The following is a 26274-nucleotide window of genomic DNA, read 5'->3' on the forward strand; positions in this document are numbered from 1 at the left end:
CAGGCGTGGCCCTAATTGGAAAAGCTTCTTTCTGATGGTATAGAGAACTTTGTTAGGCAGTTTTGTTGAGTTTCAAAGGTCCACAGCGCTAGCATTTGATTATCCAGGTCACTTGTGGGATGCAGAAGTCATGGCTATCTTGTTTTGAATTGAGACTGGAGTCCAGTGTCTTAGGCTCTCATTCGATTGGCTAGATCACGTGGCTTATTAAGAAATCCACAGTTGATTGCCCATATTATTTTATGTTGCTAATGTTGCTTGAATGTTGTGGCATCGCAATGAAAAGCGTAAGTGGTGCCCTTCCAGGAGTGGACAGATCCCAAGGATGTGGCAGGCCTGCCCCCCGTCCCTGGTGTAGTGGGGATTGGAACTCCTAGTCTGCGTGTGTTTCTTTTGCTGTTGCTCCTAGTGGATTCTTTCTGTTCATAGAATTGTATGTAGACCCCAATAAATAAAGTAGACAAAATCAGTGCTGTTCTGGTTGATGTGATGGATAGGAGGTGCCCACCCACATCGGAAGCCCTTGGGGTACGAGTGCTGAGGAACCTCTGGGATCCACGTGGACAGTTTGTAAATGGTTGCTCTCGGTGAACTTTAATCAACCATTTTTGTTTCTGAACATCCTGGACACCTAGTTTCTGAAACCCTCTACCTTCACTTGACTGACCTGACTGAACTGTGACATAGGACTGTATCCCAGCTTATGCAGTTATTTGGAGAAAAACCCGTCTTAACACACCTCACTCTAAATGAGGATCCTCCAGAACAATATTTGAACAATACCTCCGGCACATTTTCTGTCGTTCTTTGTTATGTTATAGCCAGGCCCCTGTAATGATTTGTATATCAAATTTCTCTCTTATCTCACTGTGTTGTCATGGGTACCGAAGTTGTGATCTTTAGGCCCTTAAATATTTCAGTGCTGAGGTTAACATGGTACTCTTTACATGTGGATGATGTCATGAGTAAAGCGGAAGATGATACCACCCTTGTCAAGACGTAATCAAGCTTGTCCTACTAACTTTGTCCTCAGGGCAGGTCTTCCCACGATGTGATATCACGTATGTTGTTGGAAGTGACCTCGCACGTTCTCTGATGATGCACAGCACAAGATATGTAGAAGGAATTAATTGGGCCTCAGTATCCTCAGTGAGAAGAAGGGGAGGTCCTACTATTAATTAATTAATTTGACTGAGATACAATCGAGAGTTCATTAAATTGATTCTAAAGACTCAGATGGTTTTGCAATTAAGAATTAGTATCCTTTCTTTCTTCCTTTGTAAAAACATGTGTTTTCATAATTTAAAACAATTGATTTAACAGACACACAATTTGTTACTCTTTGACGTGAAAAACAGTTTTGCATCTGTGATCAGCACTCCAAATACTTTGCCTTTTTTTTTTTTTTTTTTTTTTTACTGTTTGTTTTGGCTAATGTTGCCATCTGCTTTGACCTTATTAGTGATAGTATTCTAAGATATCGTGGACATTTTCTTATGTGATGGGTTTAGAAGACTCTTTAGCAGCTAAGGTTAAGTGTCTTGCTGCATCTGTGGGATATAGAATCTTTGTTTAGAAATTAGGAAAATAAGAATGCCTAGGATTTCCTGCAGCTCAGAGGAAAGTGATAGCTCACTGATGTGCAGCAGTGGTTTCTGGGGTTTTCCAACTTTGTATTAGAACTGAATTCTGGACATTTCTGCTGGGAAAGCAGCACATTTGTTGTAAGGATCGAAGGTTTGTAAGAATCCAAGGGGACCCTTGGGGATCTGAGTGCGACCCTTGCTCTCCTATCCCCTACCTCCCTGACTTAGGTTGATCTGAGGTTGTCCACTGACTGGCAGCGGATTCCCCTTTGTGTTTTATTCTCTCACATGTTAACCTTAGGAGGAGTCCCTGACCAAAGGGCAGGGACTGCTTAGTGAACAAGGCTGCACTTCTGGCAGGGCAGTACTGGTGCTTGTGGATCCTAGGAACGGGGTACTTTCAAAATACGTTTATTACAATTATATCAATTAAGAAATCCTTGTTCTCTTCATCGTTTGATTTTAAATGAAATGCTGTCGAACCTTCATTCCATCCCTCTTTATTTTCTGTGGAGAGGAGTCCACTCGAGATCCCATGTGCTGTGTTTGCCCAGGTACCAGCTCTAGGATTCCTGCACGGGTGATATTTATCAGTGTCTACTCAGTCCAGTGTCTTAGGCTCTCATTCGATTGGCTAGATCACGTGGCTTATTAAGAAATCCACAGTTGATTGCCCCATATTATGGGGCATCTGATCGACACAGGGAGCATTTGATCTCATTCTTGTCCTGTGAGTGATTGAGCAAGCTTTCATCCCATTTTGGCGAGATATTTGGCAATTACTTGAGTAGAGAATATAAATACTGTTGGTCACCTTAGATGGTGAGAGGCGCTAAGCTCGAGGGATGAGCCACAGCCACTGAGAGCTGAGTTCGAGCTACCTGCAGGTGATAGCGGATCCCACACGGCTTTGCCGAAGGGTAAAGACCTTCTGGTGCTCTGATTTCGGTTGGCGGTAAATTGAAAGTAGCACTTTGCCTAATGGCCCAAATACTAATAGCTTGCATCACTTTATTCCGTGTTAAATTGTTTTAGTCAATGCCTAGAATAATCTTTAAAGCCATACACTGATTTCCTCTATAGTTGTTGAATACATCACCTTGCTGAGTTTCGTTGTGTCCGTGTCCAAATTTCTGATCGGGGAACTCACCCCTCATTCACTTTTGAATACTCATACCTTATTCCTAACTTACTCTAAGCAGCCACAGATGAACACGGGCACCTTGTTACACTGTCCTCTGGAGCCTCAGCTGAGCCCTTCCAAGACCCGGCAAGAATGTGTCATGTGAGAGTTTAGAGTTTAGAGACTGTACCTGCCAGGACTAGTGGTCATGCCCTTTCACATTACTTTTCCCATTTATTCTGTTCCCCACATCTCTTTCCCCATGTATTTTCTCCATTTCAAAACAAAAACACAGATGGAGTATCAGTTAGAATTGATAGACATTTTGTAAGTTTATTTGACTGTGTTGCTATTTTCAAGTCTTTCTGAAGTCAGTTCCTGGACTCCTCGGTTTTTGATTCCTGATATGTTTGCAGGTGACGTGTATCTTTTTTGCCTGGAACGCCCAGATCCTAGAAACATCTGTCGTACACATTGTGGAACTACTGTTTTTGATCAAGAACATGTATGACTTATCAGTCTTCTTTACCCTGAGTCTTTCGAGTCTGTGATGACCTATTTTCTCCTTCTCTAAACATGAATGGGATCAGGTTACCCAGAGGGCCTTCTCCACACACACATTATCCAGCAGATAGAGCTGGTCATTGGCCTGACCTTTCCTTATAGCTTGAGTTGGCAGGTAGAACAACTCTGGGATTTTGGTGAGAGTTCAGAGTTCTTGCATAGGACACAGGCAGACACAGACTGGGGTCCTTTCAGGGCGGGCCCCAGTGCTTTGGTGTGTGCCTGGCTTCTCTAGCAACTGAGCTAGCTCTGAGAACTCTGACACGGAGATGTGGGTTACCTCTGAATCAGAGTGGGTGGCAAGGACACTACCGGAATCAGCTAGGTGTTCATTTAGCGCCCAGGCAAAATGCTCCTTGGAGACCCGCTTCTGAGGACCTACCCTGTGGGCCTTTTTTCATTTACTCTTTGCCACAGTTGAGCCATCCTGGCCTTACCCCATAATAGCGAGTGAGTCATCATCATACTCTTTCCCTTTATCCCTTCTCCACGTCACTCCTGACCTCTGAAAATAAATTTAGGAAAGGAAGAGAAACGAGAAAGCGACACTAACGCGGTCATAGTATCTCAGTAAGAAGGGGTGAAATCAGTTTCCTTGAGAGTGTGTACTGCCTGTTTTCACCCATCCTCTTGGTTTCTTTCTCTCTGCCCTTTCCACCCCAGTCCTTCACTGAATTTAGTTTTAATAGTTCCCCCAGTCCCTTTCCATCCTAGTAATGTGTCTTAATCAACTTGAAAGTCCTTCATACTTACTGGTGTTAGTTTTGTCCCTAACTATTCATCCTTGATGAGTACCAGCAAATTACGTGAGAGGTCGGGTTGGCAGGGTTTGGAGATAAGGCGGGAGAATAGTGTGTGTGAAATCCCAGTGAAAAATTAGAGGACATCTAGAACTGTGCCATGTTTAAATAGCTGTTCATATCAGTAAAGGAGTATTTATACTTTAAATTCAAGTTGTTAAAAATTGAGGCATTCCAGATGAGGCCAGGTATAAGCTGTCAACATTTAAATTTACCAGTGACTTGAAGATGCCACATTGTACAGGAAGAAGGAAAGCAAACTTTCAACCACTTCCTGGTATTTCTGTATGACTGGGACTGTTCTCAAAGTGGGCATTGCCGGGTTCTGTGCATGAGGTTGGAGAGGGCAAGAGGGCAATTTCTAACTTAAATTTTTTAGCTTGTCCTATGGAACTTCTTAACTTTCTATAACTGTAGCTTAATCCTTACAGAGTTCTAGTAACTGAATTTGTGGCTGCTTCCGCCAATGGCACTAGTTGGATTGGCTGCTTTAGAAAAGTGAAGCTCTTTGGAATTTTTTTTTTAATTAGATAAGAACCACGTATGACGCTAATAGTCATACAACCAGGGAACTAGGAATTTATCTTTTTTTTCCTTTGCCTCTACTAAGTGTATTTAAATGAGAGTCATTTTGGTGTTGCTGATCTGTAGCTACATGCAGTTTTTATTGGCATTTACCTGCTTTTAAAACTTTATTAGAGTATAAAACAGCTTTGTATACAGATTTGGACAACAATTTTAAAAATATTTTTTTAGCTTCAGGTATATAAATTTCTTCACTGTAGCAACCTGCTTATATAAGTAGGGTAGTAATTCTTGTTTTGCTTTGAAAGTGTTTTCTCTACATTATGTTCCAAATAAAGTAAAATTGTAATAATTTGAAAATACTTCATTATTGGAAATGCTATGTAGCTTGATTTTCAAAAAGTAGTTTAGTTTGTCCTGAGAGAATGTGATAACTTAAGCTAGGTTAATAAAACAGTGACAAGTAAAAGCTCAATAGCCCCATAATGAAGAAACAAGAGTAATTTTAATGATATTTGGGTGAAAGTGAAACTTTTCTTTAAAACTTAAGGTTCTTGAGATGATTTTCTTAAATATTTTCTATTTTCTTAAATAGAAAAAAGAAAAGGGTTTACTAAGCCCAAATAAACATTAGCCTTATCTAACTTTAAATTTATGGTATCAATAAATGAAAATTTCCTGTAATTCAAGGCATTTATCAACACATTTGATTTCTGAACATTTAAATTACAAGAGAATTTCAAGTAGTGTAATTGGCTTCACCTTTGCATTTGCATTTTCCAGTACCCTCATTAAGGACAGCTTTGTAAGGGGAAGGGAAGTTTGTTCTCAGCGATGTGTTCCATTTTTAGCGATTATGCTCCCTTCGTTAGAGAATCTGAGCCTTACTTATTTCAAATAGTAGAAATTTTTTCCATACACATTACTTTGATGTTCAATTAGAAAAACTTTCCTGGTAGTGACTTTTATTACTAAGTATTTTGTCATTTGAATCATCAATTATTTGTGTTTTCCAACTTGAATTACTTATTGAATTACTGAATTAAAATCATTAATTTGAAGCTACTGCTATTGTAGGAGATGTATGCTTATAGTTTATCTCCTCTTTGAGTCTTTCAGGCCTTTTGAATTAGCTTAGTTTATTAATTCCTCACATATAATAAATGTTGCAATACGACCCTAAAACTTTAGTATTTAAGAGCTAGCTGTACTTGCTCAGTTTTAAACAATTGAGATGCAGTACCAGCAGCTAGTCCTCCAATGCCCATCACTTGGACGAGATGTTCAGAAAGCGTGAGGAGGTGGTGACAGACATCGTTAGAGCAGTAGGCCATCCAGCAGCACCCCCATGTTCTCTTTCGTGCTAGCAGTGGCATTAAAGAATATTTTACAGATGGACAGATTTTCCTACCATGCTGAAGATCTCAAAGATTACAGCTGTGCCAGGAACTCTCTCTCCAGTATGGTTAGTAATAATCCTATTAAATCAATTAGATGCTGGGACTTCAGTTAGGTCTCCAGTTCACAAAGTAACATGTATCCTTTCTGTAGCAACAGCAGTGTTTTTAGAAATTGGTCCCCAAGAGTCAGTTATTGATGATAACTACTGAGGTTTATTGTAAATTTAGAAAACCATATAACCAGTTTAGGGAAGCAAAAAATAAACTAGAAAGGAGGGCATCTTTTAAAATAGTGTTTTATAAGTGTGTGTGTTAGTACACTTGTAAATAAGGAAAAATAGTAAAAATAGAAAAAAAATTTTTTAATCTATTAATAGTGAGAATTCTTTAGTAGGTAGAAATCTTCCGCAACCAGAGGATCATTTGCTTTTTCTTCCCTGTTTGTCTCTAATTACCAGTTCTTTGTCTTTTAAGTTTAGATACATAGGATTATTAAGTCTTTTAAAAATAATAGCGTTCCCAAATTAATATTTTCACAGCTACACTTTTAAAGTATATTTTTTAAAACAGGAGTTAATGTAATTAAAATGTTTACAAAAATTTCATTGCCATGTTTTGAGCAAATACAAATTACATCTCTGGGCTAATTTGACTTTTTAAAACTATCCCTTTTGAGCAGACATTATGCCGATGTTGATGTAAAAGCAAAATTATTAATCTCCAAACTATGAAAGTACAGAAATGGGATGGGGGGGATTTTCTTAATTTTAAAAGTACTAGTCTTACTTGTTTTTATTTTTCATTCTTCTTCTTATTTTTTTATTTATCTGGGCGGGATATTCAGTGTGAAAGTTTGGAATAAATCAGTATGTACAAGATGGATGCCAGCTAGTAAATTTTATTTGGTATGAAGTACTGTAGCTAGCAGGCTGTAAGTTTTAAGTTGCAAAATTAAATTTGTTTGTATTTGGAATATATGGAATTCCTCATTTAGTGTGGGGAAAAATGAAAATGAGAGAACTTACTTCTATTCCTTATACACCTGCTTATTGTCGTGTTGCATGGAATACATCTTTTGTATCTCTCTGTGCCTCTGGCTTCTCTTCTGTAAAATGGGTTCAAGAGTTTAATTGACTGCCTTCACCCTTTCAAGAACATTGAGGACAGATACCTTGAAGTCTTTGGAAGACAAAGTGCCACTTTGTATATTTTTTGATACTAACTTGCCTTGTAAGTATGTGCTATGTATTGTACACAGTGGCGCAGTGTGACATTGTGAACTTTTTTATGAGAACGGAGCTGTTTGCATGCCTTGTCATTAAACTATAACTTCATTATTAATATTTTACGCTGTCTGAACTTGATTCTTTCCTGTCTCTAGTGCAGTGGGAGCTGTCGCTCTGAACATCTCCATGTTCTGTACAGTTCCTGGGTGGGTGGCAGGGCTGGGGACCCTTATCTTTTGTGGCAGTCTTTTAGAATTGTGCAGAGTCGTCGTCGTACAGGTGGGTTGGGGATATACCCCGGGTCTGCAGTGTACAGGGGAGGACCTCATCATCTGAGGAGTAGACAAACAGCCCTCTGTCTCCTCATTTTTAGATTTTCCTCCACATGTTTATGCTGCCCTGCATTCTGACTCACGAGTTGGAGAGCCAGGTAGAACTTTTGTTTTTAACGTACAGAACGTGTGGTGAAGGGGAGATACCAGTACAGGATTTGGGAGACACGGGTCATAGTCTGTGTGCTGCCCCACGCTAGCTCTCAGGTCTACCTGTTCTGGGCTGTTTTCCGTCTCTAAAGAAGGAGGATGCTAAGGCGTAAGGATGCCAGGGCGTGAAGAGGGCTGTTCTTGCGTTGAATGCCCCGATCCCATACAATTCTGAAGTGGTGATTAAAAGCATGTATGAAACTACTGATAATTATTCAACGTAAACTGTTCAGAGGATGGCTTGTTAGGATTTTCTTTATATTTGCCTGCAGGGCATTCCTTCCATCATCATCAGTGAATGCTTGTGGTTAAAAAGCCCTGTGTCCCTTAAAGAGTACCTAAGTGCTATTTTGTCAAAAAAATTTTTTCTAAGTGCTATTTTGTTTTTCTGTGATAAAATTATTCTTGTAAAGTATAAGGAAGACGATAATTTTTATGTCTGGTTAGTATTTGTGAAGTCTGCTTGGAATTTTTAGTCTTGTGGTAGTGGTTTTTCTTTGGTTTCTAAAGTTGTTTTATGTTTTTGTGACAAATTTTGTCATTTTTTTCCAGAGAATTCGGTCAACAGTGGATGAAAAAGAGCAAAAACAACTTCTCATGGATTTGGATGTAGTGATGCGAAGTAGTGATTGCCCGTACATTGTTCAGTTTTATGGTGCACTCTTCAGAGAGGTAGGAATAAACCTAAGCTTGGGTCTTAGCTGACAAGTGGACGTCTACTTGGAATACGTAAGAGGATGGCAGGATTTGATTCTAATCTTCAGTTAAATGCCGTACATTAGTAATACATTAATTTCTCAACATTTTAGTATATCGCCATGATAATTTACACATTAATTTCTACCATTCATGTTCCTTTGGTTAAGGGGTGAATTTCATACTTTAATTATATTAGTTAATTAAGTATTTTATGGCTGCCATTGTGAATTCCATATTTCCTTCTTCATATGTAAATATTTTCTGTTTTTTAAGAACCTGACAAATCATCTGGCTTCTAAATATGTTACTGTATTTAGATCTATCTCTTTTGTCCTTGAGCTCCCTCAGTCCTCCCCCACCCCTTTTTTAAACTTTTATTCATTTCTGTCATCAAATGTATCTGCATTTAGCATAAGCATTTATTCGTGTCCACCCACAATCCTCAATAAAATTCATCAGACATGGAAATTAACAGCTGCAGTAGAAATTCTTTTATCTAATTCTGCTATCCAGATTTTTATGTAGAAACTAGAACTTTAGTTTCTTGGTGTCAGGATCATATATCTCTTTTGGTCTCTGACTCTCCCGTATCCTGCTACAGGTTATCACTTCTGCCTGCACCTGTCAGTGCACTTGCTCATTTCCAGTCACCCCACTCCCTCAAGCAGGGAAGTGAGTTGGGGTCAGGAAGTAAAGGTGGAGCTGTCAGTGAATCAGATACTTTATGGTGTCCTGGACAGTTATCACACACTTGTGATATTTAGTTAGGTGAATGGGAATTGAACTGAACTCTTAAGCGTTTTAAATACTCTTAAAAAAATATCCATTATCATTCTGAAAATGTTAGGATGAGCTGGTACTGGTGGATTTGTTATGAACTGGTGAGGAAAAACTGCACCTTCCCTGCCCTTCTTTTTGGGACTGGATCGCAGAGGGTGTCGTTTTGGGGGTTTTGTTATCGTTATTGACTTAAAAAATACTATGTTGTAAGACAGGACTGAATGTTACACTGAATAGAAAGATAGGAAATCTTATCATTGGAGAAGACCTTAGAGGTTCGTCAATTAATTCTTCACCCAATCCTGAAATATTTATTTATTTTTCTGTGCTCTTAATAGATAACTCTATTAACCAGAAGTGTTCTCCTTCATGATAGAGCCCATTCCTTTGTTGAATCACTAATTAATCACTATTAGTTTTAGACTCACATAGCTTCTTTCTCCTCCTGTCCTTGTACTTTTTTGACTTGAGTGTTCGTTTTTATGACCAGATCTGTTGAATTTGTTAACTTTCTTCCCCATGTCACATAGTATTACATCACATCAGCACACACAGTCATGTATTTAGGCAGGTAACTGTATCCTGCACTGAAGTATTATATACTGTTATTCTGTTTGTAAGATCATGAATCTGGAACTTTCTTCATGTTGCACAGGAATCTTGCCATCTCCTCCTCCCTTCTCCCCCCAAACCATGAATTTCTTCTTCATAATCATAAATCCCCTGGCCACACTACTCTTCACATCTCATGAAGAGCAGTAGTTATCTGGAATGGACTAGATTTTCCCTCCTAACTGGATGCCACAGTCAGCTTTCCCATGCTGTGCTCACTGTCTCCGTAGACTCTCACGGGCTCTATCTCAGCCCTAATTCACCTCCATAGTGCTCAGGTATGCCAGTTTTTTTCTCATGTTCATTTACTTGATAATTCATTTAAGCAACATTTAAATATATAGCTCCAGGCTAGATAGTGTGAAGTCTGATTTTATGAAAAGAAAGCAGAGTGATTGAAAAGTTACTGGAAACAAAACAAAAAGCTTGGAATAGTATCTGAACAGGATCGTTATGATTTCTTATGAATAGCCGGGTAAAATTCAGTTTCATATCTCAGGAAGGTTGACTGGAATTGAGATATGCATCTATAAGCACTAACATCTATTGAATGCTCTATAGATTCCACATTTATTAACTTTCACAGCAGTCTCGGGGAGGTTGGTGGTATTATCCCCTTTTTCCAGGGAGGAAACTGAGATTTGAGTACTAATTTGACAAAAGTCACACAGCCAAGAAGTGTCACGGACAGGACTTAAGAGACAAAAATCTCACTGTTCTTTCTGTTATACCATAAGTGGTCCAGGGATAAAGAACTTGAGCTTCATTTAAGAAATAATCTGCTTTTTAAACATTGCAGATTTTGAGTGTGATAAGATGAAGGCTCAGGAGCTATACAGTTAAGTTGTGTAAAGTCACAAAATGCCTAGTTAGGCTGAACATGAAGCCACCCCCCGCCCCCCTTAGATCTTCGAATGCAAGAAGTAATAGGTACTTTCTGAATAATGAAGTTTTAGAAGCAGAAAGTTCACCTTGAAGAGGGCATATGCATAGTCAAAGTGTGTAACTTTCCTGAAGCTACAATGGTTAAAAATAATAAACACTTATTTAATAATGGTTTGGAGAAGGATTTTTGAGATAGATCACTTAAAAGAAAAGGATCTTTTCTTGGTGACATGACCTTCAGTTTTGATAATAGACACAGAATTCTGGGTTTATGAAAGGAAAGACTGGACATGAATGAGCGCATTCAGGACTTGTTGTGAGAGAGACAAATGCTTGTAACTCCCATCCCTGTGAAAAGCCTCCAGAGTATTTCATTTCACATAATTTATATGACCACAGGACATCAGCTCTTGGTCTGATTCAGTCAACCAACAGTCACGGAGCCATGAGATGTTATTTTTCTTCTTCTTGGCAGCAACAATGTAGAGGTTAATCTTGCCATTGGGTAATATTGAGCCTCTGAAAGTTCCATAACTTTATTTGGAGCAGTGAATAAATAACATTTAATACTGAAGTTGGTAACTCATTTATTGCTGTTGTCTCCAACCATGTGTATACTTCTTTCTAGGATGAAACTAAATGAGGATAAGAAGTCCAAAATACAACTTGGATTTTATTTAGATAATTTATTAAGACATTTAATTACACAGGTTCCTAAATTCATTTTCTGACTTGGTAGACAGGGAAAAAAGAGCTTGACAGTATTGAATAATGAAAGTGACTTTTAGTCTATAGCTTACATAAAGGCCAGACCTACTATTTATGTTATCAATACTGAGACTTAGAAGCACTTTTAAAATGTATTTTAATATATACATTTTCAGAATTTAATAGCAAGGAATCCCTTATTTAAGATATCTTTTGAGGTTGGGGAAATTCTGGTGTAGGAAATACTGTTCTGAGTAATCTGTGACTATAGGAGTTCATCAGGTTATGTAAAAGGCAGTGCTATTAGCCGAATTTAGTCACCTCCTCCCTTTCCACCCCTACTTCTGCTCATGTTGTCCTTTCCCCTTCCTTTCCCGCCCCGGCAAGTTTTAAGTACAGCTTTATGGAGGTAAAATTGACAATCAACTGCACATATTTACAGTATACAATTTGATATGTTGGAACAAATGTACACACCTGTGGGATTATCACCATAATCAAGGTCATGAACATACCCACCTCTCCCGAGTTTCCTTGTGTCCCGTAGGTTATACACACTTTCTGTCTGCTGTCACCATCCTCAGGCAACTGCAGAGCTGCTTTCTGCCACTGTAGATGAGTTTGCTTTTTCTAGAATTTTATGTAAATGGAATCATACAGCATGTACCCCCTCCTTTTTTTTTTTTTGTAATCTTTTACTCAGCATAATTATTTTGCAGTTCAGTTTCTTTCAAAGAGTTCTATTCAGGTTATCTGTTTCTCCCTGAGTGATACTTGGTAGTTTGATTTTATTTTCAGAAATTTGTGCCTTTTATCTAAACTGTCAAATTAATTGGTATAAAGTTATTCATAGTAGCCCTATATTATCATCATAATATCTGTAGAATCTACAGTGATGTTACCGCCCTCTCTCTCTCATTCCTGATGTAATTTGTATCTTCTCTAATTTTTCCTGATTAGTGTGGCTTGGCTAATTTGTTAGATGTATTCCTAGGTGTTTTTTTCTTTCTACTGTGAGTGGTGTCTTTTTAAACATTTTATTTTCTAAGTTGTTCCTGTTGGTATAAAAGTTATGTTATTGGTTTTATCCGGTTGTTGTCTCTGAAACCCGTATCTTGATCTTAGTAGTTCAGTTTCATTATCGTCCACCTTCCTTTTCAGTAAATCCATATTCAGTAATTTTTATTTTTGTATTTCAGTTGTGTGGTTGTCCTGTCTTTTGCTTGAACATGAAAGTAATGTTGCTGTCACTGCTTTTGAGGCAGCTCAAACCATTCCTTTTTTTTTTTTTTAAACGCAGCTCATTGCTGTTGTCTATTCTCAGTTATGGCCAAAAGGAACTGCCAGAAGAAATACATTTACATTAGGCTATGTGCCTTAGAAACTACAAAGATTTCACGCCCTGGAGCTAATTGCTCCTTTGTACCTGCCCTTCTCACCTCAGTTTACTTCTCACCTTTATTTCCCTTGTTCCCTTGTCTTTCCTTCTCTTTTGGTTGCTCTCCTATTTTTCTATCCTTTCCCCTTCTCCGCTCATTTTCTTAACTCAAGTTTTTAGCAGCCGCCAGGCACTTTACTTTGTGCTTTACGTATGTTAACTCGTTTGATCTTTATCATAGTGCATCGAAGATTGTGGGGCAAAATCCCATTTCACAGTTAGGAGTTGACGGGGCCCAAGCTTATGTAAGTGGAAAGTGGGAGAGCCTGGATGAGTAAAGTCAGGCCTTCACACTCTAATCAATGATTGTCCCACTTTGCTATATTACTGAAGTTAAGTTCCTTTTTCGCTGTTTTTCTAAGCAGCTGAGTTAAATGTGCTATCCTTTTCTCTAATTAAAAAATTCTAGTAAATCTATTGAGATGGTGTCTTTAGATTGAAGTAAATTCAAGTGTGTGTTTTGGGTTAATAGTGTTAGTCGTTTATGAAGGTTATTCTGCAAGAGCACCCAGAAAAAGAGACCTAAGAATAAAGATTGGAATAACTATAAGTGAAAGTTCACTTTGTCAAATATGCTTTACAAATCAGCGTTCTGTGAAGCCATGGAGCTACATGGATGTTGCAGCAGGCGGTTCTGTTTTAAGAGTGGGATTATTCATCTCAGCAGTCATCACAGCATGTGCTGTCTCTGCATATAAGTTAAATGTCCTTGCATTGGAGGTGTTGATAGGAGAAAGGAGTTAAGAAAATGGATTCTGTTCATGGCTCTATCGCTAATTAGCAGTGCTGTTCTGAGCAAGCCATTTTACTTCAACGGGCATAGATCTCTCGTATGATCAATCCAAGTCAGACGTTAGGGGAAGGAGGTTAGTGGTAGAAAATCTCTAAAGATATAGCTGGGGGCTTCCCTGGTGGTGCTACTGTAGTTGAGAATCTGCCTGCCAATGCGGGGGACATGGGTTCGAGCCCTGGTCTGGGAAGATCCCACATGCCACGGAGCAACTAGGCCCGTGAGCCACAATTACTGAGCCTGCGCGTCTGGAGCCTGTGCTCCGCAACAAGAGAGGCCGTGATAGTGAGAGGCCCGTGCACCGCGATGAAGAGTGGCCCCCGCTTGCCGCAACTAGAGAAAGCCCTGGCACAGAAACGAAGACCCAACACAGCCATAAATAAATAAATAAATAAATAAATAAATAAATAAATAAATTTTAAAAATTAAAAAAATTAAAGATATAGCTGGATCCATAAATTAGTAACCATATACAAAATTTTTTAAAGATAATTTTTGTCATCATCCCAATAGCTCTTTTCACTCTTACAAGGTACTTCGTAGTCCTTGTTTATATGTGCACATACTTTTACAGCATTATAAACATGGAATCTGCTTATAGCCTGTGTTTTCTCTTTTCACTCTTACACTCTTTTCACTCTTACAAGGTACTTCGTAGTCCTTGTTTATATGTGCACATACTTTTACAGCATTATAAACATGGAATCTGCTTATAGCCTGTGTTTTCTCATGCATACCTCATGAACTGTATAGTTTTCAAAATAATTTAATTTTAGGTAATCCTTTTAATAATGTACCATTTCTTCTTGTGAGATAGTTCAGAGGTTTTTAGTTTGTTTTTGTTTTTTCTTTTTGTAATTTACGAGCTGTTTGTTTAAGTTAGATTCCCAGTCATGGGATGACTCTATCAAAGGGTATAGGCACTTTTATTTCTCTTGTTTTATTGTCAAATTGCCTTCAAACTGGTTTAAAACACTCTATAATGCTGCCAATAGTTTTTGAATGATTTGATTTGATTATAGCCAGCATTTGTTCATTTAAGGAATGTTTATTGAGCCCCTGTCGTGGTGGACTGCATGTTCTAATAGGGAAGATAAATGAAAACCATAATAAATAAGTAAATTATATTTTATATTAGAAGATGATAAAGGCTCTACAGAGTAGAGCAGTTAAGGGGATGCTGAGAGGGGGATGACTTGCATTTTGAATTGGGCATTTTCAATGTCGGCCACTGAGAAGGTGGCATTTAAGCAAGGACTTTAAGCATTGGGTTTGCTTTATGTATTTTTTTTCTTTTTTACTAATTTAAGAAGTTTATATAGTTTCTCAAGATTCCTGTAATCTATTTCCTTTGTTAGTGAGAATGAACAGTTTCCCACATATTTTCTGTTTTTCTATTTAATCATGGCAAAGTTTGAAAATTTTTATAAAAGTCCAAAGGTTTTCTATGTAAGACTGTGCCCATCCTTACAATTAAGAGTGGGGAAAATTGGGCAACTAAGTTTGTGTTTGAACATGAGGAGAATATTCTGTCCAGCGCTTTAATAAGGAACAAAAATTAAAAAAAAAAAAAAGAAGAAGATTGCTTCTTCTCTCATTGTATTTCTATTTTAAGTAAAGGAAAGGTGGTACTTAATGTTAAGATGTATAAGAATAACCGATATTTGTTTTTTTATAGGGTGACTGTTGGATCTGTATGGAACTCATGTCTACCTCGTTTGATAAGTTTTACAAATATGTATATAGTGTATTAGATGATGTTATTCCAGAAGAAATTTTAGGCAAAATCACTTTAGCAGTAAGTACTTGGTTTTCAAATTGTTCCTTGTATACATACTTACGTAAAGATGCTACTGGAGTTTTGAATGCACACATCTGAATGCCCTTCACAGAATGTTACTGACCTTCCTGGAAAATAATTATAATAGGAAAAGAGACAAAAATCACTTCTGTGGGGTATTAACACAACAAGTAGTAAGAACAATTTTCAAAATACTACATTGATACTTTTCATTATCGAAAAGTACATATTGAAATCATACATTTCAATAATAAATACTACAGTATTCTTTCCATTAAAATCAGAGTGAACCATAATAGATTGTGCTGTAAATAAGGCTAGAAAAAGCAATTTTCTGCTCCTCTTTCCCTTGTTACTTTAACGGTATTTAAATAGGTTATATTATCACAGTTCCCCTTAAATTAATCAGAATTGCAGCAGTCTCCTTGAATTCCCTTAATTGAAACTCTTGGACAAATTATATTTCCTGTGGTTTAAGATTTGGGCTATTCTGTCTAAACTATTTAAATGGTTGACTAGCAATTTCAGTAACCAGCATTAGTACTAATTTGGTCAAATCACTTTTACCATAGTACCAAAAAAGAAAAGAGGCACTGTTTTGCTTACATGTTTATAGTTTTGAAAATGAATTAATGATCATTTCTTTCTTGTTCTTTTAGCTAACAAAGGTCATTCACAGTTTTTTCACAGAAAGAAAAACAAATTTTTTTGATAGAGTACAGTTAGTAAGTTTCTTAGAAACCCCTGAGAATCTGAACTAATGACATGACCTGGGTTAGTGGATGTGTAAACTAAATTTTATAGGAAGTTGTAAGATAGATATTCTGGTTGTATGTAATTTCCCCTTTCTTCACTGCATCCTCCACATCCAGTATAGTCTGCCTGTTAATTGTCAGTTTATCCTGTTTTATCATTAAGGGTCACTGTTAAAATATGTAGACAGTTTCTGAACTGTATTTTAGTTGTAAGAGATATGTGTGTATAACTGGGATTTAAAAAGTCAGATTAAACTCTAGTCATAATCTTAAGATTAATAGGTCTCACGTTAATGTTTTAAATTATTTACCTGAATTAATGCTTAATTTAAATGTTTTATGAGCTGTTAAGATATACACCCTTTCATATAATTTTATAAAGAAGCTGTCTAGTATAAACAAGTTTTACTAGGAACTTGTTCATTATTCAGACAGGTGTATGAAATTTTATGTTGATCACTTTAGTCATCTCTCTTCAGTATACCAAACCTAGCTTTATCTTGGAACTTGTTACTATTCATAATAATTATAATGGAACAATAGTAGAATAATGATAATAGCTAATGGTTATTGAGTGTTTATTTGTGTCAGGCCAAGATCTCATGACATTTTATGTTCATAGCAACTCTCAATGGTAAATAGTGTAATCCCCTTTTTATTTACAGATGACAAATCTAAAGCATGGAGAGGTTAAGTAATTAATTTGCTTTGAATTTCATACATTTGTAAGTGTAAATGATTAAAGCCCAGGCAGCCTGATCCTAGAATCCAGCTGTTAACCACTGCACGACAGGATGATCATGAAGTTGGAAAACATAGATAAAATTATTTTATCCTATATTGCAATATATGTAATGTATACTAATAAATCATTTATTATATATTTGCCTGTGTTTCTAGACTTGGTGATCATCCTTTATATTAAGCGTAACATTTAAAATTACTTTGTGTTAAATCCCTTCTTGCTAATTAATAACCCCATGAACAAGCCTGGCTGTTTGAAACATTGCGAGTTTGTGTTCTGCACCCAGCAGCTTGATGGCAGCGGAGACTTGACCTTTCTAATGGTAGGCCTGTGCTTCACTTCTCTATTAGTTTGCTGTTGTAGAAATTTTAATTCAAGTCTCTGTTTCCTCTATTCCTGGAGAAATCTTTGATTTCCTGATCATGAGCAGTGATCAAACAATAGGATAAATTCTGGCTCTGCAAAAATTACTTTGCAGGCTCCACACCCAGCGAGGGTGAATGATTGTGAGAAACTGAGAATTTGGAAAAACTTATTAAATTAGGGTTGATAATGGAACCAGACTGTTGGACCTTTTTGTACTAAATATATCTGTTCCTAAAGTTCGATGGTATGAGAAAGATTATACAACTTTTTAATGACTTATTTAAAAAATTGTAAGTTACCTGTTTGTTTTTTTAGCTGTCAGGGAAGGGCGTATGAAGGCAACTGAGTTTTCAGATCTAAAATCATAATTTAGCATCTTCAGTTAACATAAAAAATGGACAGAATATTGAAATATTAAGCCTAAAAGAATGCAGAGAGCTACCCAAGCTGTTACTTTACGGTAAGCTATTGTGCTGTTTGATTAGAAGGAAATTGATTGCTTATCCCATCCGTCTCTGCTTTTTCCTCCCTAGACTGTGAAAGCACTAAACCACTTAAAAGAAAACTTGAAAATCATTCACAGAGGTGGGTATGAATTGTTTTTTTTTTTAGACTAGAAATTAACGTTCTTCCTTAATAGGAAAAAAAATTAAAAGTTACAGTGCATTGTATAACTTTTCCTAAAATACTTGTATTTTTAGCAAAACATACTATATGTACCCTAAAACTTTATTATTAATTTAGGATTTTTTCCCCTTTGGGATTCTATAAATTTCAGTCTAACTTACTAGAATGTTGGGGCTTAGTTGAAAAATAATTATTCATTTGCCTGATAGATAATTAATGTTTCTCTGTCTATACAAATAAGGCAGGAAGGTGAACCTGTGGACCGTCAAAGAAGGATCTGCAGGATAGCACCCTCGATCATTTTAAAGGCACGCTACTGTCCCTATCAAGTGTTTCTTCTTTACTTTGGAGGATATTTTTGTAAATTGAGAAAGATTCTTTAATTAGTATTTTACATTGAAATTCCTCTAAAGCATTTGTATTTGTGAAAACAGTGATCTTGGCCTTATTTAGACACAGGTCCAAATTCAAACATTTGGTGTCTGTCTTTTGGGAGACAGTGGGATTCCTGAATTTAATTCAGCAAATAGTTTAAGTAGTTGCTCTGTCTTATTACTATGCCAGACTCGGGGTAGTGAGGCAGTGGCTTTGAAGAGGCACAGTTCTGTACCCTCAGTAGATCCGTAGTGGACAAACCCAAGGTGATACATGGCAGTGTGTGATTCAGCCTGACAACACAGGACAGCAAGGAAACAGTCATATTCAGAGATGCGAAAAACCTTGAATTCTAAGGTTAAAGGGCTCTAAGGTTGTGATTAAAGAAATTAGTAATTAGGGCATTGATAAGTAATTTTTATTTGAGGTTGACACTGGACCACTGAAATTAGTTAACCTCGAACATCAGAATATTTCATTTAATTTTGCCTGGCTTAATGCTTGTTAAAAATAATATTGGGTAGGCTTCTTATTTTCTCTTTTGGCCTAAAATCATGTAGGATTAGGTCCCTAAACAAAATTATTTTGTTCCTCTTGTACTTCATCTTGTTCTTGTTTTGGATTTTTTCCCTCCCTTTTTTTTGGCTATATTTGGTAATTATGGGAGTATTACCTTAGGGCATCTGACAATTACCTTAGGGATTCTCACCAATCACAATAAAGCACTAAGACATTGCCCAAGGTTAAATAAAAGGGAAAGGCTTCAAAAATAACTTTGGTTTTCCTGTGACTAAGTAAAATGATGAATTTATAGCAGTCTTTTTTACCAGCTAGGATCAGTTAGCTTTTTTGCTGTAATTAGAGTGCTTTTGATTACACGTAAGAGAAAATCCTGTTAACTGGCTTAAACTTCAAGGAAACTCATTATCTGTCATAGTAAGTCCAAAGATAGGGTGGCTCCAAGCACGATGTGATTAGGGTTCAGGCTCCCTTCTCCTGGCTCTGCTCTCCTGAACGTGTTGGCTCCATCCTCAGGGTAGTAACGACTAAAGCAGGTCCTGTGTCACGCCTAGCGTAACAGCCTCTTGAAGAAGAAGCTGTCTCTTTTTGTGCGGCTGTCTTAGCAGCAGGGAGCTCTTCCTTACTTGTCGCTCACATTTTCTCTTGTCTCACTCACGCCCTTACCTAAACTAGTCCCTGGCAAGGAGCATGAGGCTACCCTGATAAGCTTAGACCAATCAGGACCCCGTGTTTGGAGGTGCGGATAGATGTGCACAGAGGAGGATGGAGCTCAGTAAAATGAAAGTTCCATTAGAAAGGATGATGGCACGGTTAGGAGTGGATGCTTGATAGGCAGTCAGCCGTGTCAGTGATGGTAAGCGTTCTTTTCTGGATTTTTTTGTAGGTCCCCTTCTGAGTTACAGACGGATAGTTTTGTATCCTCTATTTATTTCTGTCCTTTTTATTCATGGAGCCATGACAGTGACAATGAAGTGCTTCGAAGGATTGAGATAGGGACAGAGAATTAGTGAGCAAGGGGAGAGAACTGTCCAGCTAGCTGACTTGCACACACTGGCAGTGAGTTAGTTGATGGTGAGTGAGGAGAAGGTGATAACCCAAGGACCAATGTGACAAGACTGTATAAAACCTGGAGAACCAAATGGAAAGGATTCAACTTTCTCAGGTGTGCGGGAAAGCACACACACTCTGAGAATGGTAAAAATGAATCTGGTTTCTCCAGGATGACTCTTAAAGAAGGCTGGTGGGGAGAAACTTGGTGAAGCCATCTAAGATCAGGAAAATCTCTCAAGGACAAGTAATTGTTAAGTGGATGCCTTTACTGAGTGCTAGCAATGTTCACTTTCTGTGATAGGTGTTTTCATTTCCACAGTCCTATAAGTTAGGGATTATTACTTCTGTTTTGTAGATGAGGGAATTGTGATTGCTAAGTGAAAGTTCAGGAACTTGCCCCAGGTCACATTGTGAATATCAGACCCAGGTCTTGAACCTTTGCTTTTCTGATCCCGAAGCTTGTGGTCTTTTAGATGTACTGGACTGGATACTTTCCTAAGTTAGATAAAGCTCTCCTTTAACTAAATTGTGAGTTTATAATTTGTATACTTTGCATTTAGTTGTATAATCTTTGACACATATTGTAAAGTAGCTTAGTATACTCTTACAGATTAAATTCATCCTACATGTTTTGACTGTTAAGTAATGAATTTGAAACAAGTAAATTAGTATGTCTCTTGATGAAAACAAAGAAAACTTTATAGAATGCCTAAATTTAATATGAGGAGTTTTTTGATAATGAGTTTTTAGCATTCAGAAAATTTTCTCATCTTCTTAGCTATCTGAATTTTAAGGACTTGATCACTTATGTTTTCTAAGGTTTTTCAGTATTTTTCCTTGAAATACTTTAGAATATAGCTCGTTTGATTGATTACTTGAACGTTGAATGACATCTGTGTCTTGCAGATATCAAACCTTCCAATATTCTTCTGGATAGAAGTGGAAATATTAAACTCTGCGACTTTGGCATCAGTGGACAGCTTGTGGACTCCATTGCCAAGACAAGAGATGCTGGGTGCAGGCCATACATGGCAGTAAGTGCAAAGGCCAAACCTTGCTTGACAGTCATTGCACAGAGAGCCTGTGCCCTTTGGTGCTCTACTACTAAGGAATCTGCTTTGGTCGTGCAGTTTCACCATACTAGAATATTCTCCTCTTCCACGAAGACCAAACTCAGTTCTAGCTCTTCTATGAAACTTGGCGAAATTATCCCAGTGAACTCCTGTTTCATTGTCTTACTGTATTCCTTTTGCCTGGCACTTAGCATTTATGGTCTTTTCTGATTACTATTTTTTTCATTATATTCTAGTTAGTTCTCAGAAGGCCTCTTTGTATCTCTAGACCCCCATATGCTGTCTTGACTGTAGGAGGTACTATTGTAATAGACATATTGATAATGTAAGTGGTGCTATTTCCGGTTAGAGAAGAATGGGAAGCCGAATTCCTCATAGAACTCAGTATGTCTCATAGCATGTTCAGAGGTAAGAGAAACTCACTGACACGTGCAAGGTAGAGGCATTAGTTATTTCCCAACCTGGAGTGTCATAATACCTGCTGATGCATAGGAAAGCTACTTATACTGATATGTTTATTTTGTAACCAGCCAAAATACTGATCTACCTCTTTTTTTTTTTTTTTTTTTAATTTATTTTTGGCTGCGTTGGGTCTTTGTTGCTGCTCATGGGCTTTCTCTAGTTGCGGCGAGCGGAGGCTGCTCTTCTTTGCGGTGCACAGGCTTATCATTACAGTGGCTTCTCTTGGTGCGGAGCACGGGCTCTAGGTGTGCGGACTTCAGTAGTTGTGGCGCACGGGCTTAGTTGCTCCTCGACATGTGGGATCTTCCCAGAACCAGGCTTGAACCCGTGTCCCCTGCATTGGCAGGCGGATTCTTAACCACTGCGCCACCAGGGAAGTCCCTACCTCTTTTTTGAATAGGTTTCAGATGGCACTCAAGGTACCATTCTGCAGGTAATTTTTGCCTTGGCATTCCTCATATTTATTGGTCTTTCTCATATCTATCTACCTACCTACCTACCTATAATCATATTATATATATTTTGTTACTTTTCTCATGTTTATTTTTGTTGCTTTGCCTAGAACTATATCAATGTTGAATGACAGTATTGATGGTAGGATTCTTATGTTGCTTGACTTGAAAGCAAATGTCTTTTTCTGGTTTACTAAGTGTATGTGTATATATCTGTGTGTGAGAATGTGTGTGTGAGAGAGAGAATAAGAATGAATCAGAAATGGCTATTAAATTTTATTAAATGCCTTTTTGGCATCATTCAGTGTATGATAAAATGTTTCTGTATAGCTGTTGATATGACACATCATAGTAACATAATATTTCCTGTGGTTGAACCGTTCTGGCATTCCAGAAATAATCCCTACATGGTTCATAGTTTATATGTTTAATATATTTTTACATGTGCTATGTTAATATTTATGATTGCTACATAAAAATGTTTGAGATTGGTTTATAGTGTATATTGTAAAGGTTTTAGGTGGGTTATGCAAGTTTTAAAAATCAAATTGGGAAAATTTTCATCTTTATTTTATTCATACAGTAAAAAAGTATTGATCACCTAGTGATCAAAAACATAACTTTGGCCTCCTTGAGCTCAGAAAATTTTCCCCAGAGCTCAGAACAGTTGTGACAGTATAGTTTTCTGTTCTTTGAGGCTGAAATCCATCTTGGCCAGGAGTCTTTGGGGAAAGATACATAATTCTTTTTTTTTTTCTAAGATTTTTTTTTTTTTTATGTGGACCACTTTTAAAGTCTTTATTGAATTTGTTACAATATTGCTTCTGTTTTATGTTCTGGATGTTTGGCTGTGAGGCATGTGGGATCTTAGCTCCCTGAACAGGGATTGAACCCGCACCCCCTGCATTGGAAGGTGAAGTCTTAACCACTGGACTGCCAGGGAAGTCCCCATAATTCTTTGAAAACTGTGAAATTTTACTGTTTCCTTAGCGTCACACGTGTGCGTGGGTGGGTGTGTGTGTGCATGTGTATACATATACATACTTTCCTTTTCTTAGTTGTTTTAAGTGTTGGGTGTCAGAGCTGTTTACTGCAGTGCTTTAAGTACCAAGTACGTAGCAGTTTTAAAATCTGTCCAATCTCTTTAATACACCTCCCTTCAAAAGGCGGTGGCTAAGTACAGCCTTGAGTGTGGACTGAACTTAGTCACTCACTTCTCATGAATAGCATGTGGCAGAAATGACAGTGCATCCCTCTTGAGAGTAGGTCATAAAGAGGCATGTGGCTTCTTTCTTGTTTTCTTTCTTCGATTGCTCACTCTGGGGGAGGCCAGCTGCCATGTTGTGAAGACACTCAGGCAGCTTTACAGAGAGACTCACATGGTGAGGAGCAGAGGCTTCCTGCGGTACTGTGTGAGTGAGCTTGGTGACGAGACCTCCTGCCCCAGTGAGGCCGACAGCCCTGGCTGACCTCTCAGTTGAAGTCTCATGAGAGACCCTGAGTCATAACCAGCAACAGAAATGCTCCCTGGAGCCTGACTCACAGAAACCTGAAATAATAAATGTCTGTTGGTGTCAGCTGTTAAGTTTTGCGGTGCTTTATTATACAAATAGCTAACCGGTACAAAGTGATTCCTGTTAATCTTTTTACTTACTACTTGCTTTCAAAGCATTTTAGTCAGTACGTTTCTGCCTTTTGGGACATATTAAAATTCTTCTTTTAGCATGATAAATGGTCAATTAAAAAATGAAATATTGGAAGAGGTCTGTTCCGTATTATAATTATATTTGTTCAGCACTTTTTTTTTTAACTGTTTATTTTTAAATTTTTTTTGGGTGGGGCTGTGCTGGGTCTTCGTTGCTGCGTGCGGGCTTTCTCTAGCTGCGGCGAGCGGGGGCTACTCTTCGTTGTGGCGCGTGGGCCTCTCATCCCTGTGGCTTCTCTTGTTGCAGAGCGCGGGTTCCAGGCGTGTGGGCGTCAGTAGTTGCAGCACATGGGCTCGGTAGTTGTGGCTCGCGGGCTCAGTAGTTGTGACGCACCGGCTTAGCTGCTCTGCGGCACGTAGGATCTTCCCGGACCAGAGCTCGAACCCATGTCCCCCGCATAGGCAGGCGGATTCTCAACCACTGCACCACCAGGGAGGTCCCTCTTCACTTTTTTGCCACTTTAATCTAAAAAAATTGAGGAGTTCAAAATTTGAAAACATTGAGATTGTCAATTTCTCCTTATTCCTTGGTTTTTATTTTATATACTTTAATACAAAGTAACTTGAGTTGTGTATTTATTATAAATTATATGTTTTGGATGTAAAATTGTTTTATCTACTACTTTTTTGCTGTTTTTGTTAACGTTATAGACCCTATTCTCTAAGTTGATATTTTCCTCTTGTAGTTAATTTTAAAAAGCTTTTTGTTTTTCAACTCTGTACTTCTGGCTTAGATTTAGGATACAGGGTCTTTAATTAGTTTCGTGGATCTTAAATCTCTACTCCTCTCAAAGAATACTTTTCAAAATATTAAAAATATTACACATACAAATAAAGAATGAACATGTGTCAAAAATATATTTAACTCATTAATGAGAAAACTGGACAGACAGGTTAGTGAAACTGGCTCAAAGAACATTTGCATAATTCTGTATTTATAGTCACTAAAGAAGGAATATTGCAACAAGATGGCTACTCAAAATATAAATTTGCTAATAATTATCACCAGGTCAATAAAATAATAACTTTTGGGGTTGTTGGACAGAAATCATTTGCATCCCTACCTGACGAAAATCTGCAGGTTATTGTGTAACTTAAGTGTCTGGGCCCTAATGGAACAAGTACATTTACACAGTCCTCGGGCAGGCTTGCCGGTGCTCCACTGTGACACTGAAAGGAAATGGAATCCTTTTTTGGATTTATTTCCTGGTGTTGGGTAAGTTTTTCTAACACACATATGCTAGACATTACAGCTGTTTGTGACATAAACATACAGCAGTTTTAGAATGACATTAACACCGTAACCACAAATAATAGGTGCCCATTTTAAGCATACAATTTGAATTTTGACAAATGTAGTTAACCACATCAGTCAAGATATAAAATATGTCTCATATTTTATAGGATCATTGGTCCTATTTTCTGTCACTGTTGGTTAGGTTTGCTTTTCCTCGAGTTCTTTAGAAATGCCATCCTACAGTCTGTGCTTGTTTGTGTGTGCTTTCTTTTGAAGATGTATCGATGCTATCCGTGTGTATATGCCGTTCAGTCTTTTTATTGCAGAGAAGTTGTTATTGTATCAATAGACCACAATTTATTTATCCATTCCGCTGTGAGTATCTTGACACTGCTGAGTCTTTTAGTACCTGTTATGTTTCTCCATTGATTTAGATCTTCTTGCTGTCTCTCAGTGATGTTTTATAGTTTTCAGTGTGGATCTCTTGAGCACCTTTTGAATTTATTCCTGAGGAATTCATGTTTTTTGATGCTAATATTGTAAATGGGATTTTTAACTTTTTCCCAATATTTTGCTATTATTCTAGAGAAATAGAGCTGATTTGCATATTTTGACATTGTGTCCTATGATCTTGCTGGTTTCACCATTAATTTTAGTAGGGATTTTCTAACTAAACAGTTGTAGAAATCCAAATGTTTGTGAGTAAAAGCTGTGCTTTTCCCCCCTTACCTTTTTGTACTGGCTGGGACCTCCAATATAATGCTGAATAGAAGCAGTGCCTTGTTCCCAGTATTAATTAGGAAGGACGTGTTCTGTATTTCACCACTAAATATGATGTTAGCTGTAGGTTATTTTACATGCATTTTATGAAATAAGAGGTTTCCTTCTCAGTATGCTAACAGTTGTTGAATTTTATCAGATTCTAATCCTACATCTGTTGAGATGATCGTATGATTTTTAAAATTATTCTGTAAATATGGTACATTACATTGATTTTCAAGTGTTAAGCCGATATTATATTCCTGTGATAAACCCCACTTGATTATGATATATTACCACTTCATATGTTGCTAGATTAGATTTGCTCATATTTTAACAATTTTTGTGTCTGTATTTATGAGGGATATTAATTGTCTTGTAATGTTTTGGTCATGTTTTCATAAATGGCTATGCTGGCTTCATAAAATGGGTTGAGAGGAATACCCTCCTTTTCTGTGTTTTGAAAATAATTTGAGTAAGACTGGTGTTATTTCTCCCTTGCATGTTTGAAAGAGTTCACCAGTAAACTTACCTGGGTCTGTACTTTGTGGAAAGGTCTTTAATAACAAATTCATTTAAAAATTAAAAAAGTTTTGCAGTTATTCAGATTTCTACATTATTTTTGTAGGTTTTCATTTTCAAAGAATGTCTATTTCATCTGTTTCTGTAAGATCAATAGTAATGTCCCCTCTTTCATTCTGACTTTAATAATTTGAGTCTTCCCTCT

The 26274-nt window shown here is 37.5% G+C and overlaps 1 protein-coding gene across 1 annotated transcript in view; it reads left to right on the top strand.

Annotated features, from left to right (window-relative positions):
- Positions 1-26274, top strand: part of MAP2K4 (mitogen-activated protein kinase kinase 4) — a 103294-nt gene that overhangs the window by 63715 nt on the left and 13305 nt on the right. Inside the window, 4 exon segments of the mRNA XM_036836023.1 lie at positions 8259-8378; positions 15297-15416; positions 17819-17870; positions 20766-20893. Of these exon segments, the coding sequence (XP_036691918.1) occupies positions 8259-8378; positions 15297-15416; positions 17819-17870; positions 20766-20893 (420 nt within the window).

Source organism: Balaenoptera musculus, chromosome 20 (assembly GCF_009873245.2).
Source record: "Balaenoptera musculus isolate JJ_BM4_2016_0621 chromosome 20, mBalMus1.pri.v3, whole genome shotgun sequence".
Classification (NCBI taxonomy): Eukaryota; Metazoa; Chordata; class Mammalia; order Artiodactyla; family Balaenopteridae; genus Balaenoptera; species Balaenoptera musculus.